The 20,182-nt window shown below is 45.0% G+C and overlaps 1 protein-coding gene across 1 annotated transcript in view; it reads right to left on the reverse strand.

Moving 5' to 3' along the window:
• Positions 1 to 20,182, reverse strand: part of CFAP52 (cilia and flagella associated protein 52) — a 163,076-nt gene that overhangs the window by 75,232 nt on the left and 67,662 nt on the right. The window contains exons 3-4 of the mRNA XM_085616820.1: positions 17,254 to 17,390; positions 4,566 to 4,694 (exon numbers count right to left, since the gene is read on the reverse strand). Of these exons, the coding sequence (XP_085472946.1) occupies positions 4,566 to 4,694; positions 17,254 to 17,390 (266 nt within the window). The remainder of the gene's footprint in view (positions 1 to 4,565; positions 4,695 to 17,253; positions 17,391 to 20,182) is intronic.

The raw sequence follows: 20,182 nt of genomic DNA on the forward strand, positions 1-20,182 counted from the left end.
AGGACTGATACACATACGTTCCGACAGAGCCATAAATGTACAAGACAGATACATATGTATAGACAGATCAATAAATATAGAGTCAAGACCATTACACCTAAATATGTTGTAATATTTGTGGGGAGTTAAATAATTTCTGCACCAATAAAAGTTTGAAAACTGTGTCAGGTTCTTAATAGTGTATCTCGGAAGAGATTTAAACCCTCCATAGCACTCTACGAAAGATCCAACATACGGACAGTGAACCTGCACTGGAGGCGTCGGTCTGTGATTTACTTCTCATACAAGAGAGAATAAATGGGCAGAGGGAGCTTTGCAGATAAACAAGGAAGCAAAAAAGGAAAGATCGATAGAGGAAAATGGAGCGAGTATATATAAGGACAGATGGAAAGGGAGAAGAATGAAAGAAAGAAAGAAAGCAAGAAAGAAAGAAAGATCATTTGCAAGAAAACAAAATACCGGTGACAAGGACATTGTCCAGATGGCACAGAGCTAAAAACATACAATTTCTGGGGGATGTGTTCACTGAAGCAGATTCAGAGTGTCAGGGGCCGGTTACTGTTTTAGTCTCAAATGTACCTTTTTGCATCTCAGAGAAAGTTGCAAATTTCACCGCAGACCCCAGCCCCGAGCCCTGGAGCCAGGTCCATCCCAGCCCCTGATGTGGGGCAGGAAAGGGTTGACCGTTGGTGGGAGCCTTGGTTTCAGAGAGGGTTCATTAGGTCTCGCCTGACCCAGCGCATGCGCTGGTCTGGCGAGACTTATTGAGAGGGCTCCAAAAAGTGCTACCAGGCCAGCCTAGAGCTACAGTGCATGTTCGCGGGCGCGCGCGCCTCGCTTTACCGCGATTACTTTCACTTTCACGGCCGCTTTGATGTTTGATCGTGATTACGATCGCGATCACTTTCACTTTCGCGGCCGTTTTGCATAGCCAATAGGTCTCGCTTATAAGTATTTAGTTATGCAACTGTTGCATGGCTAAACACTTATAAGGTCCCAAAGGCGAGATCTATTGGCTATGCCAATGCTTGTTTTTCTGTTGTTTTTAGTTATTTAGCCCCAGTTGGCGCGTGCTCAGGAAAATCATTATAGAAAAGCCACTTGGCGCTTCCTGTCTGCGGATCGCAACTACAGGCCCGGGGTGGACGTGTCAACTGGACCCGGCCGCCCCCCCCCCCCGGGTGGGGGGCTAAGTTTGTTCTGCTAACTACCCCCTTCCAGGCCCTTGTTATGTCCTGAGACCGAGCTGGGAAAAATAAAAGCAAAAAATAACAAGGGTGGCATATCAGGTGTCCCCTTACAAACAAAACACCCCAGAAGAGCCAGAGACGTTCGCGTTTCCTCTGTCCACTCCACGCGGCGATGGGCTTTTTTAAATTTTATTTTTATATAAACCGCTCTCTAACAAATTAGAAGCTGATAGGGTTAAGCAAACCCCACAATAAACAATATTATAATCACGGCTCGCACCTTTTAGTCTCAAAGATACTGTTCTTTCAATTGTGTTTTTCGATAAACTGACACATTTTCCGACTTTTAATTTGTTGTTGCAAATTGCATCACAGACTTTTTGAGGGAGGGATGCTTAAAAGCAATGTGTCATTAATCTTTCAAAACGTCATTGGCGGCCCAGCCAATATCCCTCTTAACTTCCTGCGCTCCCATAAGTAAAGCTTTAATATTTAAGCAAATTGCAAGTGTGGAAAAAACATCTGGAAGTTTGTGCAAAAATTGCTGATTAAGATCAAATGTAACAAGCTCTCAGCTTTGTCAAAGGCAGCCGCTTGTTTATAATTGCATCGCGCTTTTGCTTTAGTGAAAGCGCGATGCAAAAATAAACAAGCAGCTGCTTTTGACAAAGCCGAATGATAACAAAAAAAGTGCCTAGAGGCTAATTAGGAGACACTGTCTCCCGCCGCCAGTAAAAGATGCAATCCGGTGGGCAGAGCAAAAAGGAGACAGGGTGGTAACCAGGAGGGACTAAAAACCCTCCTGGACAATCAGAAGACTCGGTTTTGCATAATTGGTGACGCAAAATGACACGCACCAATGCAAAACACGGGCGGAGCAGAAAGCGAGCTTCTGAAATCGTATCGATTCCAAGAAGCATCGTATGACGAGGCAGCGCATGCGCTGCTTTCGTCAGGCCGAGACCTAAAAAGGCCTAGAAAAGGGATAAACAGAGAATCTTCTAATATTCCTTCAGAGCACCTATGGCCTTTTCAAAAGGATTTTGAATGCCATTATAGCTTTCGATAGGCTAATTTTAAGAAAGTGATTAGGATGAAGACAATCCTGGCGCTAGGAAGGCAACATTGTTACTCATAGCATCCTATTTAGGCTTTCTAGGAAAAACGGTCTATGGAGACATAGGGACAGGTGTGAAACTAAAAGCGATGACAACAAATCATGTAAAAGTGTTCTGTAGAATGGCTCTCAACTTCTAGTTGGAAATGTCTGAAAAGCAGTCAGATGACAACATATTTATCAGGTCATCCAACAATGACTGAGCAGTTGCAAAAGAGGAACTTGTCACTCTGTTATCTATGACAACATGAGAACAAAATCTGCCACAAATAATATGATCTTCAATCTCTACTGAAGGCTATTTTGGCAGCATATAGGAATGAGGACAAAAACAAGAATCAAGCCTGACAACAGCAATGGTACAGAGAGTACAAATATTGCTATCTGCACAAATATTGCCATGAACCATATCCTTGTCCTCAAACATTGTAAGACTAGAGTAAAAATAGGAATTTATCCTAGTCATACAATATTAGAGTTTGGCTGTAATTAAATATGTTAAACAAGTTGATATTTTATGTGTATACATTTCTATAATGTCTTTATTTTACTTTGTAAAATTTAAATTATTATTTTGTAATATATTTTTTAACTATACTTTCACATGTATTTAGTCAAATATCAGACTCAAGAAAAAGGATAGAAAGGCAATAGAGCTGACATATGACCCTGCAATAGGCGTCTTATTAAACGTTCTCTTTCTTAGCCATTAAATGCGAGAGATGAAAAGTGTGACAGGAGACTCTACATTTCCAGTCCAGGAATTTGGAACCACTGATGCTTCCATATAACCATTTGATTGACATGCCTGACCCGATGGCAATGAGCTATGTAGCAGCCCTGTTCTAAAAAGAACCTCTTTCAAAAGGATCACCAGATCAAAAATCTCACCAAGCCTCAGACCTTCACCTGGAATCATTGAGATTTTGTAGTAAGATATTGTGGATGAGATTATCTGCCCGCAATAACAGAGCATACACCGGATTCAACACATAGAACAGTACTAGATCTCTGTGAATTTTAACTGCGATTCATCTGAGAAGGTTTCTTTATTTGAAGAATATAAAAAAAAAAAGATGGTCAGGTGTTGAACGCCAATTCAGAGCCCAGTAGCCAGGTTTCTCTTAATCATACGTCGCTCAACAGCTTGGGAGCTGATGCTACCCTTCAAAGGGAAATAGTTTTGACAGCTACAGGTGAAGCAGGACCATGATCTGGAAGGGTGTTATGCCCATCTCCAGCAGTCAGGGATGATAAAGAAGCCCTCCAATACCTTTGAGGGAATTTAGCCAAATCCTGCTTAGCCTTGTAGCACATTAGACCTACAATGAATGGACTGAAGGTCTTGGAGACAGGCGTCAACACTATAACAACCTCTTTGGGAGTGATAAGTACCCTATGATGCTGGCTTTTTAGTTTTGTAACTGAATACATTCCCTTCCTTGAGAGAGTCAACAGAACACACCCCTCTGCAGCTCAAGCTTCAAAGGCAATGATAACTTTTATTTCCTAAGGAAGCTTCAACACCAGATATTGGCAGCTTGGTAATAAAAGAGCCTCATAGCAAGTGCAAGGACCCTGACAGCAAGAGGAAGGGCCTTTATGGCAAGCTCTAGGTCCCATAGGCTGCAAATTTATGAAGGTGATCTAAAGCACCATTAGGTTTCAGTTAACTCATCACTCCACCTCAGAATTACACCAGCTCCCAGTGGGGGCTCCTCCGCTAAGGTGGAGGAGCATCGTCCCACTGCTCGTTGAGCAGTGAAAAAGTAAATGATAATACTGATAAGTTATCATTTTATTTTTAATTGCAACTCCAGCCAGATCGAATGGGGCAGGGATGGGCTCCTGCCGTCAGTGGGATCAGGAGTGGTTTGCACTTAACAGCTTGGAAATAGCCATGCACACTGGGCATGTTCTCCATTGGGCTGTGCAACACAGCCCAGTAGAGAACATGCCCAGCCTACCAGGTACTGCCTGAGCGGCCAAAGAGGACAGGAGCCTAGGTGCTTCTGGTGCAGCAGAGAAGAAGATGGAGGAGAGACGTGCGACGGTGACAAAAAGAAGGTATGTTTCTTTTTTCAGGCCTTCCCCCACACCCTACCACCCTATTTCCAAGGCAGCGACCACTGCCAGCTCCCAAATGCCCTCTGTAGCTCAAATAATCCATTCCCCACCCACCAGGTGTATGTGCCTTAATCTGTTCGGTGAACCTAGCAGGTTTAGAGAAACTGGGAAAAGCTTTGGGAAATATTTACTTTCCAGCTGTCATGAACATCTCGTCACTGGTGTTAGAGTAGATCAGGGTCTTGGCGTGGCCAACATTGAGGGCTGAAGCGGGACTTCCACAGATTGCCTCTCGCTTTGCTACATTCCATATCACCACACTGCAAGAGAAAGAGAAATTTACTTAAGATACACGTAAAACATATTCCGATTCTGTACAGCCCCATTAAGGAGAGCCAATATAAAACATAATTCCGCATCATCAAGCCTTTATTCTCATTAGAGTACATTTTTTAAGTAAATAGGAGGGAACAAATGATTATTTACCAGAAACGTTGGTTCGACATTGGCATTTTACATTGACCACATGCTTGAATATTCTCCGTCGTCAAGCTGCGAGCCCTTGGTAATCTATGTTAACATGCCAATGTCCATACACTCAAGTAACACTGAAAGCAGCCTTACATCATATATAGTCGATTTAATTCATTGTCTGACTCTATTTCTGCCCAATCAGGTTAATGGAACTCAGAGCCCCAGCTCACAACAGAGACCGAGCTGCTCAGATTTTCACAGCAAGTCAAATGCAACAAACCGGAAAAAAAGACCTTGTTACTGGGGAGGAGGGTGAGCACATATTTTTATTTTATTTTATTTATTCATTTTTAGGCGCATAAATCCCCCCAAGGGGATCTCTAGACGCCTTTGCGGTAGGGGGTCACGCTGTAAGTGGAGAGCTTGCTGAGTGAAAAAGATTTCAAAAGTTTTTTTAAGGTGGTAAAGACAGAGCATGCTCGAATTGATAGGAGTAGCTGATTCCAGTGATGGAGGGCTAGGAATGAGAAGGAGCGTCTCTCAAACCTGGTCTTTCGAATGCGTATGGGGCGTAGAAGTAGTAGGTCACTAGATCTAAGCTGATGGGCCGCGATGTATGGCTGCAGCTGGTGCCTACAGTAGAGTGGACCATTTCTGTGAACGGTCTTACACACCAGCCAGAGAAGTTTAAATAGGGCTCACTTTTTTGATCAGGAACCAGCAAAGGTAGCGGAGAGATGGCTCCGATAGGGAGCCGGGGAAAGATTCAGGACCAGGCGAGCAGCAGAGTTCTGCACAATCTGAAACCTGGCTAGGAGGCTTTCATTGATTTCCACCAAATGGGCATTGCCATAATCCAGGTGACTCATTATCAATGCCTGAACCAAAGTTTTCCTGGCCTGTAGAGGGGTCCATTGAAAGACCTTTTTAAGTATTCGCATGAGGCCTTCCTTTTATTCGCCACCACACAGACTACACACTCGAACAGATCGGTTGCTATGTTCCGGCGCCCTATTGGGGTCCATTACTTCGGTGCTCCATATGGGGAAAACCCTGTCAGACCATAACCCTGTGGAACTGACTGTACAATGGGGCAAGGTTCCAACTCCGATACCGATTTGGAAACTACAATCTGAAATGCTGGAGGACCAGGTCTTCCGCAATACCCTCTCAGAGGCGATCGTACATTATTTCTCAGAGAACACGGGGTCTGCTGGCTCCCGCCAAATCGAGTGGGATGCCTTTAAAACGGTCATCAGGTGAGTGGCGATTAGCACTAAGACAGAAGTGAGGCTCGCTCTTATAGAACGACTCACGGAGATAGAGAGTCGTTTAGCTACACTGGAGGGGGAGACTGCAGGGACAAACGAACAATTGACACAATTACGTGAGGCTAATATTCAATATGCGGAGCTACTTGAGGAGCTACGTGTTGATGAGCTGGCACAATTGGTCCGAAACGCCCCCTTGCCCACACCCATATTAGAAATCCGGAACAACGTAGATGTGGTGGTAAACACGCAATTAGACATCAATACCGCGTTTAAGGACTACTATGAACACCTTTACGGTCCGTCGCCCGGACCTACTGACAATGACTTTGATCCATTCTTTGATGGTTTATGCATCCCCCAACTTACACAACATCAACGTGATGACTTACTTCGACCAATAACAGGAACGGAAATACGGCAGGCGATTAAAACCTTACCACGTGATAAGACTCCAGGGAATGATAGCCTACTGGCCGAATTTTACGCGATGTATGCCGACTTGCTCATTCCTAATTTGCAAAGTTTTTATCACGAATCTTTGGAGGGAGGGGGGCTCCCCACTACTACCTTGCAAGCGTTAGTGGTTTCACTACTAAAGCCCGGGAGGGATACTTTGCTTATTTCGAGCTATAGACCCTTGTCACTCCTCAATACGGACTATGAGATCCTGAGTAAGCTGTTGGCCACTCGCCTTAATCAGTTTCTTCCCGCGCTGGTACACTCCGACCAGTGCGGATTTGTACCTGGTAGAAGCACAGCACTCAACATTAGACGGCTACACAAAGTTATGCTAGGAACACGCGGCACGGGAACTACGGAAGGCTGTATATCCCTTGATTTGAGGCAGGCATTTGACTCCTTACGTTGGGATTATATGTTCTATGCTCTCGCACGTTTTGGTATACCTGAAGAATACATAGCATGGGTGCGCTTGTTGTACACGAATCCCACGGCAAGGGCGCGCACGGGTCGACACGTCTCAGGGCAATATGTAGTGGCTCGAGGGACAAGACAGGGCTGCCCCTTGTCACCGTTGTTGTCCATCCTGGCGTTGGAACCACTCCTACACAGACTCCGTACTTTTGCAGTTTGTCATGGAATAACACGTACGTCCCATATTGTCTCAGCATATGCGGATGATCTCATTCTTTACATCAGGGACATGTCCGCTAATCCCCACCCAATGCCCCTTATATTTGAGCCATTCCAAGGTCTCTCTGACCTGACTATCAATGCTGCCAAGTCATACGCATATTTCTTTGACAGTGCTGGGAGGAACAGACACTTCCAGTTTGGTCCCTGGGCCTTTCACATAGCACCTGATACCTTTAAATACCTTGGGATACAAATTTATCGCAACACCTCGGACCTCCTGTATGGTAACCTGGGGCGTGCGATTGCCGCTCTCAAATCCCAAATTCAGTTTTGGGTATCATTACCCCTATCGGTAGCGGGCAGAGTGGCCATCACGAAAATGGTACTATTGCTGCAGCTCCTTTACTTCTTCACCAACCTACCGATACCTGTCCCCACGAGGATTTTTAAAACGTTGAACTCTCTGGTGACAGACCTAATATGGGGGACGGGGCGTAGACGTATTGGTCTAGCGAAATTGCAACTTAACACGAAACAGGGAGGGATGGGAGTGCCGGATCTTCGCGCATACTGCTATGCCAGCCAGCTGCAATGGCTGGCATATTGGCTTGCAGGACGCAAAAGCATGAACTGGATATGTCATTGCGGGATAGGGACAAGGGGATAATTCATAGACTCTTGCTACCGCAGGCCCCCCTACCGACGTCGACACCCCACTTACTGAAATTGGCTATTGCATATTGGCGGAGTGCTGTAAGGTACACTGGACGGACGGCACCGTATGCCCCCACCATTCCGCTGCTGGGTATCCCTACACGTGCAGGGCTAACCTCTAACCGTGCCTTACAGGCATGGGCCGTGGCAGGCATCACCACATTGGGAGACTTTTTTACAGAGGGCGCATTAATGTCACATGAAACGTTTGTGCGTGTACATGATGCACCAGATACTTTGTTCCCATTACATGCACATATTTCCAGATATATACGCACCACATGGTCGCCCGAAGATACTGAACCACCCACGAACACACTACTTACCATGCAATACCTAATGGGCAATGGGGCTCGACTGACAAAAAGGCTAACTCACGGGATCCGAACTGAGAGAGCGATCTCATTGCAGCCGCTACGCGACAAGTGAGAAGGGGATGTGAGCCGTGCATTTACAGCCAAGGAATGGGACACAATACTGGGGTTCCCCAAGAAGGTCTCTCGTAATCCCAAATTTAAATTTATTCAACTGATGTTGCCACACAGGGAGTACTTAACCCCACACAGACTGAGCGCTATGTTTCCGGGGGCGGCTGATGACTGCCCATGCTGCCACGCACCCAATGCGGGGATGGTACACATGGTATGGTCTTGCCCTAGACTAGGGCATTACTGGGCGACGGTATGCAAAATATTGACAACGATAGCCCCGACACGTCTGAATGGCACCTTAGAATACTAGGACTCGGACCCCGTGAAAAGAAAGGGAACCCTGCCTCACGATTTACTAACCTTGCGCTACTTCTAGCTAAGAGGGCCATAACTACACGATGGAAGGCCACTAGAGCCCCATCGCTGCAGGACTGGCACACGGAAATGTTGAGATGGGGTAAAGTAGAAGGGGCTGAACTTAAAAGAGAGGAATACAGAGGCCTTAGAAAAACACTGATTTCGCTGAGCTGGTATGCAATGTTGGAGGAATACGCTGCAATAGATATTTTGTCCTACTGAGAGGTGTTGGGTCTGTCTCTTAGGAGCCTGATACACGGTTACAGGACACTGGGGCCCCTCACATTATTTGTGTGCTATTCTGGGTAAGATGGCAGGAATGTGCAGTTTAAATACGACAGACTCTGGAACCGATTTACATACACCTGTGAACATGATCGATACATAAATGCTACTGTTGGATATTGTGACCCAAGCACGCTAAGAGGGAGGGGGGGCTGGAGAAGGGGTTATCTTTTTTTTGTTAGGATGTTATAATTGTATTGATTGTTGATAGCTTTGACAGGTAGTCTTTTGTTTAGATGAACTCCTGATATAGACGAGAATGCTGTGAACAATCTGTATTGACAAACTGTTAGTGACTTATTTTAATGAGCCTGGACCGCTATATAACGCATACGAGGACACTTATAGGTGCCCGACATTGCTAAGTATATTATCCTGCATTGGTTGTACACATGTCCCGCTATGCCATATGTCTGTATGTCATTATAGCCTTTTTATGATGTCTGTCTCACTGATTTTGTAAAATCAATTAAAACAAATTTAGATAAGAAGTATTCGCATGAGGCCAAAACAGGTTCCAGTGGCGGTTTTGACATGTTCACTCATAGTGAGATTGTCATCAATGAGGACTCCTAGGTTCTTTGCATATTTATTAGGAGTAGGTGGAGGGCACTGGCGTAACGAAAAGTGAGGGCGGCCTCCCTGCACAGTACGTAGAGGGCCCCCTCTGGGCTCAATCAGGAGCTCTCCGCCCAGAGTGCAGTGCCGAGGGGGCCCCTTGGAGCTTGGGCCCCCCCCCCCCCCACACCGCGGGTGCTGCGGGGACCTGCGTTACGCCCCTGGTGGAGGGCCCAGCTCTGATGGCCACCAGTCGGCTGACCAGGCTGTGTGTGCTTTCCTGAACAGAAGGATCTCTGTTTTAGTAATGTTCAGCTGTAGACAGTTGTTGGACATCCATGTAGATACTGTCAATAGGCATTTCTTGAATTTAGCTTTGGTCAGTGTCGGGTCATGGTCCAGGGTGAGGACCAGTTGTGTGTCATCGGCATAAGAGATGGTTTCGAATCCACATGAGCTTATAAGTCTTGCTTGCCATCTAAGAAAGACGCCAATGTAGGACAGTCGACGTTACAAGTAAGGAACCATATCTTAGCCAACACTAGATTTTCCATAGATTCAAGTATGTGAATAATGATTACCATGGCAGTTTAATAAATGTTCTAGAAAGAATCAGTAATGTGCTTGTATCGTTATTTGTAAAGCCTTTGCCTGCCCTCTTGTGGCAGAAATCAATACATGCTGAAAACAATCAGGCAATGCACTGATACGATGTTGAACCCTTCTTTGAATTAATTGGTTTCTTAAATGTCTTTGTCCTTTTTAGACCACATTTCACATCCAGTGAAGAAAGAGCCCCGTCAGCTTGAGATATTGTGGAAAGAAAGTGGGAAGATGGATTTTATATTTGTGTGAGCACATAGCTAACGAATTCAGATTGTGATCTATTGCCCAAATGAAAAATCTCTTCCATTTTGAGGAATACATCTTGGTTGCCAACGTTGTTTTTATCACTGCGAAGATGGTTTAATAGTCAGTTGGAATGTTCAAAATTCCACACTAGATCTGTAGTCAGGTGAAGTGACTGTGGATTGCGGTGTTGATCTTGCCTGTGATATTTGGTCAGTAGACATGGGTTCACCTTGAATCAACTGGAGGTGTGCACTGGAAGGCCCAGTGCCAGCTTTGGTGTTCGATGGGAGAGAGTAGGGGGGTGGGGCGGTTGGGGGGGAGTGCACTCAGACATAAAATCGAAGATTCCAGCTACTTGAACTCCAAAGCAGATGCCTGCCACCAAATTCTATGTTTTTTTTTTTGGAGCAGCCCTATCTTGAAAGAATGTATATATGCATGATGGGTGTAGGGCGCCAGGTTGGTGGTGCCAACGAGACGCAGCATGTTTGTGCTGCTTTTGCCCCAGAAACCTTTTGTTACTTTCAGTTCTTTCAGTAATTGTAAGGTTGCTAAAAGTAATAAATTCGTATTAGTACAGACAACCCCAACAACTGTTTTACGTTTTAAATCCAGAGTTTGTGCTTCCACAGAGCATGCACTTGTAACACATAATACATTCCAGTATGGATGGCATGTGACCCCTAAACTTTTTAGCCCCATTGCCATATGTAGCATTTCCTATATATTGATTTGCACACTTGTATGATTCATTGTCTCTGTGTATTATGTGGCTGTGATGTATTGTATTGTAAATGTATTGTAATTCCATCTATATAGCGCTTACTACCCCATACGAGGCGTCGCATAGCTTTTTCGGCGAGTAGCACTCTACTCCAGAACCCATGAAGGATTAATGGCGAACTAGTATAGAGAAATATAAAAGAAATTTGAGTGGTTGATAGGTTAGTCAGTTATTTGGATTCAAAAGGACAGTGGAAGGATAGAAGAGGGAAAAAAGGTTTTATTTATATAGCACTTGTTACCCCTAATGGGGTGTTGAAGCGCTTTTTTGACAAGTAGTACGCTACTCCTGGACCGATAAAGGATTAGTGGTGAATTAGTATAGTGAAATATGAAAGTAATTTGAGTGGTGGATATGTTAGTCAGTTATTTGGATTGAGAAGGGTAGAGGAGAGATAGAAGAGGAAAAAAGGTTTGCATTTATATAGCGCTTGTCACCCTTGATGGGGTGTTGAAGCGCTTTTTTGGCGAGTAACACGCTACTCCCGAGCCCATAAAGGATTAGTGTTGAAAATTAGTATAGTGAAATATGAAAGTAATGTGAGTGGTGGATATGTTATTCAGTTATTTGGGTAGAGGAGGGATAGAAGAGGGAAAATATTTGCATTTATACAGTGCTTGCTACCCCTGATGAGGAGTCGAAGTGCTTTTTCAGTGAGTAGCACGCTACTCTGGAACCCATTGAGGATTAGTGATGAAATTTGAGAAATGGACATGTGAGTCTGTTATTTTGATTGAAAAGGATAGTGGAGGGATAGAAGAGTGATGGATTTAGATTTTTTTTTTTGGAGGTCATAGCAGTAGGAGGAGACTTGGGGTGAGTAAAAAGGGATGTGGAGGGGAAGAGTCAGAGGGAAGAGTTTAGAAAGGCTTGTTTTGGGGGATCGTTATACTAAAAGAGGTGTAAGATGATGCAAGGAGGGGTAGAGTACGGGCGAGTCTAGAAAGGGTTATTTTGGGGATCATAGTAGTGGTATGGGGTTTGGGATGAATGAAAGAGTGGATGTAGAGGATACATTGATAGAGGTATAAGGTGAGAAATAGGGTAGTGCATTGGAAAGAGTAGTAGAAATAAGTTTTAGATGAGTCAGAGAGTTGAGGTAGAAGATATATTGAGAGAGGTATAGGGTGAGAAATAGGGTAGTGAACTGGATATGCTGAATTAGAAGAAAGCAATACATATAGATCTATAATTACATGGAAAGTATATAGATGCATAAAGGAGGTAAGTATATGTAGATTAAGAATATTGGTAGAGGTATACAATGAGAAATAGGATAGTGCATTGAATATGTTTTTTTAGGAGAAAAGTAATAAATATATAGATCCAATTACATGAAATGTATATATATACATAAATGAAGTAAGTATATGTAGATTAAAAATGCATTAGATAAACTCTAGTTTATAATTGTTGTAGCACTTAAAAATGTATTTTATTTATTTTTTTGAAATAATTATTCTACATGTTTATACAAAGCAATACACATATATAGGTACATATCTATAGTACAAGTAAATGCTTAAATACAGAGGGATATGCTGTATATTTCTTTTTGTGTATGGTGTTTATGTGGGGAAGAGACAATTCTTTAGCAGTTTTCTGAAGATAAGGTGGTTGTCCGTGGATCTTATGTTGAGGGGTAAAGAGTTCCATAGTTTGGCTGCTCGAACAGAGAAGGATGTGCCACCCATTAGTTTTTTTTTTGCATCTTGGGAGTTTGAGGCGAGATGCCACTCTAGAGCGGAGTATCCTTTGTTGAACGTGTTTGGTGATTTTATTCCTTATGAAGAGCGGCTCCATTCAATGTATTGCTTTGTGGATGATACAAAGCAGCTTGAACGTGGCAACTGGTAACCAATGCAGGGTTTTCAAGATAGGTGAGATGTAGTCTCGCGGTTTGATATGCAAGAGTAGTCTGGCAGCCAGGTTCTGAATCCGTTGTAGTCTTTTCATGGTCATTAAAGGTTTAAAATGTGTAAAACACTCTGACAGCCTACATCGAGATGAGTATTATAAACAAAATTAAATCAATGTGTGAGAGAGCTCTGGAGAGATGAGGAGCACCGATGGAGGGTGGTAGCAAGGGAATCCATGGAGGAGGTCGTTATGGGGAGGAGGCCAGATTGTCGCCACCAATGCTAAAGTCGGCCCTGGGGAGGTCCATAACTCCGTGAATTAAAATTGCATTGCCCAAAGCGGGGCTGTTGGAATCAGCGTGCTCAGCTCTCCTTAGTTTTCAGAGAAACCCAGGTATGAAAGGGGCTTCAGGAAAGGCATACACTTACATCATTGACCAGGAATCAGAAGGGCTTCCAGGTGTGTCCTGGGATACCTTCGAGCATAAAGAGGGCATTTGGCACAGTCTGGGAGGCAAACAGGTGGTGAGGCAGAGCCCCAGATTTGTCGCCACCAATGCTAAAGAACGGTGATGGATCAAACCCAGATCTGTTGACTGGGTGTGAGTGTTTGATTGGTTCTGATGCTCCGTCCATCACCACCCCCTTTTGTACCGCTTTGTCCGCCATAAGTTGGCAGGGTATGCTCAGACGTGAGTCCCTTGCTCACTTTGCCACTGGATTCAAGCAAGCCTGGCTGAAGACGGCTGAAATGCCAGAAACCGGTCCTAGGAAGCTTGTTTCCGGTCCAGGGAAGGCATGGCTTGGCAGTTTGGGCTGGACTGTTCCCATGAGGCACAGGGTCAGACTGATTTGCATATGGCAATGTCTGAACTGGGGTGGCAGAGTGGGCTAAAGAACGGTGATGGATCAAACCCAGATCTGTTGACTGGGTGTGAGTGTTTGATTGGTTCTGATGCTCCGTCCATCACCACCCCCTTTTGTACCGCTTTGTTCGCCATAAGTTGGCAGGGTATGCTCAGACGTGAGTCCCTTGCTCACTTTGCCACTGGATTCAAGCAAGCCTGGATGAAGACGGCTGAAATGCCAGAAACCGGTCCTAGGAAGCTTGTTTCCAGTCCAGGGAAGGCATGGCTTGGCAGTTCGGGCTGGACTGTTCCCATGAGGCACAGGGTCAGACTGATTTGCATATGGCCATGTCTGAACTGGGGTGGCAGAGTGGGCTAAAGAACGGTGATGGATCAAACCCAGATCTGTTGACTGGGTGTGAGTGATTGATTGGTTCTGATGCTCCGTCCATCACCACCCCCTTTTGTACCGCTTTGTTCGCCATAAGTTGGCAGGGTATGCTCAGACGTGAGTCCCTTGCTCACTTTGCCACTGGATTCAAGCAAGCCTGGCTGAAGACGGCTGAAATGCCAGAAACCAGTCCTAGGAAGCCTGTTTCCGGTCCAGGGAAGGCATGGCTTGGCAGTTCGGGCTGGACTGTTCCCATGAGGCACAGGGTCAGACTGATTTGCATATGGCCATGTCTGAACTGGGGTGGCAGAGTGGGCTAAAGAACGGTGATGGATCAAACCCAGATCTGTTGACTGGGTGTGAGTGTTTGATTGGTTCTGATGCTCCGTCCATCACCACCCCCTTTTGTACCGAGGGGTAAAGAGCTCCATAGTTTGGCTGCTCGAACAGAGAAGGATGTGCCACCCATTGTTTTTTTTTTGCATCTTGGGAGTTTGAGGCGAGTTGCCACTCTAGAGCGGAGTATCCTTTGTTGAACGTGTTTGGTGATTTTATTCCTGATGAAGAGCGGCTCCATTCAATGTATTGCTTTGTGGATGATACAAAGCAGCTTGAACGTGGCAACTGGTAACCAGTGCAGGGTTTTCAAGACAGGTGAGATGTAGTCTCGCTGTTTGATATGCAAGAGTAGTCTGGCAGCCCGGTTATGAAACCGTTGTAGTCTTTTCATGGTCATTAAAGGTTTAAAATGTGTAAAACACTCTGACAGCCTACATCGAGATGAGTATTATAAACAAAATTAAATCAATGTGTGAGAGAGCTCTGGAGAGATGAGGAGCACCGATGGAGGGTGGTAGCAAGGGAATCCATGGAGAAGGTCGTTATGGGGAGGAGGCCAGATTGTCGCCACCAATGCTAAAGTCGGCCCTGGGGAGGTCCATAACTCCGTGAATTAAAATTGCATTGCCCAAAGCGGGGCTGTTGGAATCAGCGTGCTCAGCTCTCCTTAGTTTTCAGAGAAACCCAGGTATGAAAGGGGCTTCAGGAAAGGCATACACTTACATCATTGACCAGGAATCAGAAGGGCTTCCAGGTGTGTCCTGGGATACCTTCGAGCATAAAGAGGGCATTTGGCACAGTCTGGGAGGCAAACAGGTGGTGAGGCAGAGCCCCAGATTTGTTGAAAACTTGCTGAAGTGGTTACATATCTACTCCCATATTTGGTAGATCCAATTGTGTCTGCTGTGAGTAGTCACCGCCGCATCCTGCAACCCTGTGCCACGCTCAATGTTGTACAGAAGAAGCCAATACCAAAAGGTTTGTGCTTCCTGAGAAAGAGCCTTGTTTCCCCTTGCTTACTTATGTAGTAAAGGGTGTGACATGCTGTCTGCCCTTCTGGACATCCTCTGATTGGCAATACGAGTTGGAAAGGCTCTCAAGTCCAGTAGATTGATAGACAGGCAAGACTTTTCTGCTGAACACAGGTGGAGAGATTCTGAAGAACTCCTCATCCCTGAAGGGATGCATCTGTAATTCAGTGTGTCTAAGCATCTACCAGGTACAGCTCTTGTCCTGAGAAGTTGTTGTGTGGAAAGACCCAACATTCTAGAGCCTGCATGTCTTTGGAGGTCATTGAAGCAATGTCTTTCCAACGACCTGTAACTCACTTCCGATGGTAATCCAACTAGCCATGAGGTATTTTGTTTTCTTACTCCCTTTCTGTTCTCTGGTTTACCATGATCTCAGGACACCCCAGTGGGAATGCAAGAATGGTGTCTTACTCAAGAGAAAACTGTCTTCCTGGACATTTCTGAGGACAAGCATGACATTGAGTCAGTGAAATGTGCTAGCAAAATTCATAATTTTTTACATGCAAAAGTCAATTTATCCTACTGAAAATTCATCTTTATTTAGGGATTGGTGGATGTCATGGCATGGGACCAGGGTGGCAGAAGTCATAACCTCCGTTACTCTGCCAGATGGCTGCCGCCATAGTTAAAGATTTCTGTCAACCTGGTAGAAATCTCTGTGCTTACAGAGGAGCGACTACCACAGTGCTTTCTTTAGCTTTGCTCAGTGGATGCAATGTTTAATGCAACAATTTAGCTACGTTTTTTAAAATAAAAAATACCCATAAACTCCTATATCAGGAGTCGTTTTTGAAAAACAAAAGCTGACAGTCTGACTTTTTATCCAATGTTTGGAAGTCATTTAAAAAAAAAATCTGGGCCTCCAGGCTTTTTCTGGCAAAAAAAGGTCTATCGAAACGGGCTCTCTGAATAGGGAGGGTGATCTGCTGTACTTAAATTGATGAGCCAATGCTCTTCGGGCCGTCTATCTCAGGTATCCGACAGCAGAGCCAGAGGAGGCTTTGCTGGTAGAAACACGGCGGTTTGCCCAAAAGTATACAGAGCTGGCGGACGGAGAGTTTGACAAACGCGATACAATTCCATGTTTGTCTTGGAGTACTCAGTCCACCTAACTCAAAATAAGGTCCTGAGTCCTTTATTTCAACGTTAAGGAATTGTTCTTTCCTGCATACATGCTTTTGGAGGGAGGGTTTCAACATGTAAAGTTAATTTGCATATTATGTTCACAGGGTGTAGAAAAGTTCCACCTGTTCACATTAACATATTTTAGATTTAACTACCTTGAAATAACCTTTTAAGTATCCCTACTTTCAGGTACTCAGGTCTATCTGTGGAACTGGAAGTGAATTCACCTGCAGAATTGTCTCATTAAAATAAACGTATTTTCTGATTATGAAACAACATAACTTAAGTGTACCTTTATTTTGGACCACACTGATCTGCAAGGTCTACAGAGTCTGCAAGACACAAATGCCTCAAGACATCTGTATTGAATCGAATCCAAATGTTTCAGGACAAAGAACTGACTTTTGATAGGCAGGTGGAACTGGAAGTTGCATAAACAGTGTAATGTGCTTAGTTTCTTACCATCCATCATCCTGGCCACCTAAAGACACCAAGTACAGGTCATTTGGTGAGAATGAAAGGGCTTCAACCTTGACCTTGTGAAGAGACAGTTTAGCACACAGCTCCCTTTTAGCATAATCCCAGAGCATAATGTCTGCCTAAGGAGGAGAGAAGGGGGAAAGAAGGCAATGAGGACAGGTTTGTGAAAAGTACACACACATCCATCGCAACAGCGAACATCAAAGAACGCAACATGACTTACCTGGTAGCAATGGAATGTCTAGAATAACAATTTATAGAAAAACTCTGCACAGTTAGGCCTATTCTGACAGTGAGGAAAGACATCATTATATAGTTTAATGGGGGGGTGCAAAGTTGGGATATTACTAGATTGTAGGCATCATGGATGTACTAACTAAGGGAGTGTCAGCCTGGCAAGTCATATTGTTGATGATAAAAATATTCTTCTTGTATATATTCTCATACATCAATATAGGAATCAATCAAATATACTACTTTCTAAAAAATAAAGTACAGTAATGGTGTTTACCAATACCTGCAAGAATCTAGAGCAACCTGGAATTTTAATGCCATAAATGGCACATTTGCTTTTCTAACAAAGCGGAATTTGCCCTATGCAGAATACTTACTGACTCCAGAATTTTATCACGGACATAAATTGCTGGCTGCTCCAGATTTATTAGATATATTTAAAAAAGAAATATAAAATAAAGAATTTCTAGCCTCATTGATGAACTTGAACAAGCATTTATTCCTTAAAAACTTAAATACACTACTTTCTAGCCCCTAGGGTCAAACTGCATTATTACATTTGCACAATACCACCAGCAGTTCTACAGATGTACTACTTCACGTACTACTAGCTCATAACTGCCTTTGTGAATTGGCCCAGGATTGCCCAACTCCCTACTAATAAAAGTTCACAAAGGGTACACACCTTTGTATTTGTTTTACTCGTATATAAATAGTCCTTAAATATTCCCATTGTAGATGTTTTGAGTACAATTCACAAAGGCATTTAAGACTTATTTCACATACTCATAAATACCTTTGTGAATCCGAACCAATATGTTTAAGGAAATACCATTGAAACATAATGTCCATAGAGAGGCCACGGATACAGTCTCTATTTTATGCCATGTGCTATGTTATTTTATTAGGTAATCTTTAAGATAGGTATGGTAAATGAAGGATAATACAAATAGAGTTCTGCTTTGAAAAAGGACTGGTCACCCTGTCAGAATAAGCGGAGGTGGACTGTCGTTACCTGCTAACTGTGGTGTGGTGTGGTGCATTTCCCCCTGGTGCGTGGCGTGGTCCCCGGCAGCGCGTTCGATCCCTGCCCGGACCACAGTCCCCAGCAGCACTTGCGGCGGAACCGGAAGCCGCAGGACACTTTGGCGCGCCCGGAGGCGCTTAAATTACAGCAACGCCGCTGACAGAGCGGGAGACCCTGTCAGAATAAGCGGAGGTGGACTGTCGTTACCTGCTAACTGTGGTGTGGTGTGGTGCATTTCCCCCTGGTGCGTGGCGTGGTCCCCGGCAGCGCGTTCGATCCCTGCCCGGACCACAGTCCCCAGCAGCACTTGCGGCGGAACCGGAAGCCGCAGGACACTTTGGCGCGCCCGGAGGCGCTTAAATTACAGCAACGCCGCTGACAGAGCGGGAGACCCTGTCAGAATAAGCGGAGGTGGACTGTCGTTACCTGCTAACTGTGGTGTGGTGTGGTGCATTTCCCCCTGGTGCGTGGCGTGGTCCCCGGCAGCGCGTTCGATCCCTGCCCGGACCACAGTCCCCAGCAGCACTTGCGGCGGAAGCGGAAGCCGCAGGACACTTTGGCGCGCCCGGAGGCGCTTAAATTACAGCAACGCCACCGCCTCGCGGGTCCGCGCGCGGGGCCGCGCCGGGCGAAGCCCGGGCAAAGGGCGGGCCCTCTTAGGCCCTCAGAGGCCGAGTGAGGCTGGGCTGGGACCCTTCTCCTTGGCGTGTGATCTTGGAACACCATCCGTCACCTGCGAACGGACCGTACGCAATAGGTAAAACTGTGTCAACTTTCCTGTTATCATTGAAGTGGTGATTCCAGGGGGCTGGTTGCGTCTCCCACGGCTCGCAATTGTATTCTATCATAGCAGAAAATGAACTCTAAAATATGTAAAAGGACTGGGGGTTTGGGGACTCTTGACAGTTACCTGAAACATGCTGAATCTGCTATTGTTAAAGAAATTGCGTCAGTGGAACGTAGATTATCACTTGAACCTCCCAGGTTAGTTGCATCTTGTACCCCTCCTACGACCATTGCTGCTGATGTACCCCCTGATGATGCCAACCCTTGTATGTCCCAAAATGGGTCCGAAATAGTGGAGACTGCTATAGTTACACCTGCCTTGTTACCCAATCTGAGTCCTGCCCCCTCTCCTGTAGCTGTCAGAACTAGACAATCAAGAGGCATTTCTAATCAGCCACCTAATGGGGGCAAAACTATGGCAGGTAAAAGAAAGGCAAATAACTCCCTGGGAGCACGGAAACAGGCAAAAATCCCCAGAAAGAGCAATCTTGCTCAGGGGTTGCCTCAGGTTAACCTTAGTGTTCCCCATTTAGCTGGTGAGTCAACGTGTGGGGAAATCAACCACTGTACAACTCAGGGCCCCGATATTGGTAACAAATGTATAGGGTCAGAAATAGCGACAATCATTGATGCCCGCCTTAAGCTATTAACTGTACCGCTAATGGCAATTTTGAAACGCATAGAGGACCGCATCAGTAAAATCGAGTCACACCTTCTAACTAAGGTTTTAAACGTTGACCCAAGACCTGCAGTAGTTGATTCCCTAAATGCGTGTACAACTATAGTTGATAATATGCTGGATTCTATGATCACTACACATCAGCAACCTACACTTCCTTGCACTACCCCAGCTATAGGCTTTTC

This window comes from Triturus cristatus, chromosome 7 (assembly GCF_964204655.1).
Source record: "Triturus cristatus chromosome 7, aTriCri1.1, whole genome shotgun sequence".
Classification (NCBI taxonomy): domain Eukaryota; kingdom Metazoa; phylum Chordata; class Amphibia; order Caudata; family Salamandridae; genus Triturus; species Triturus cristatus.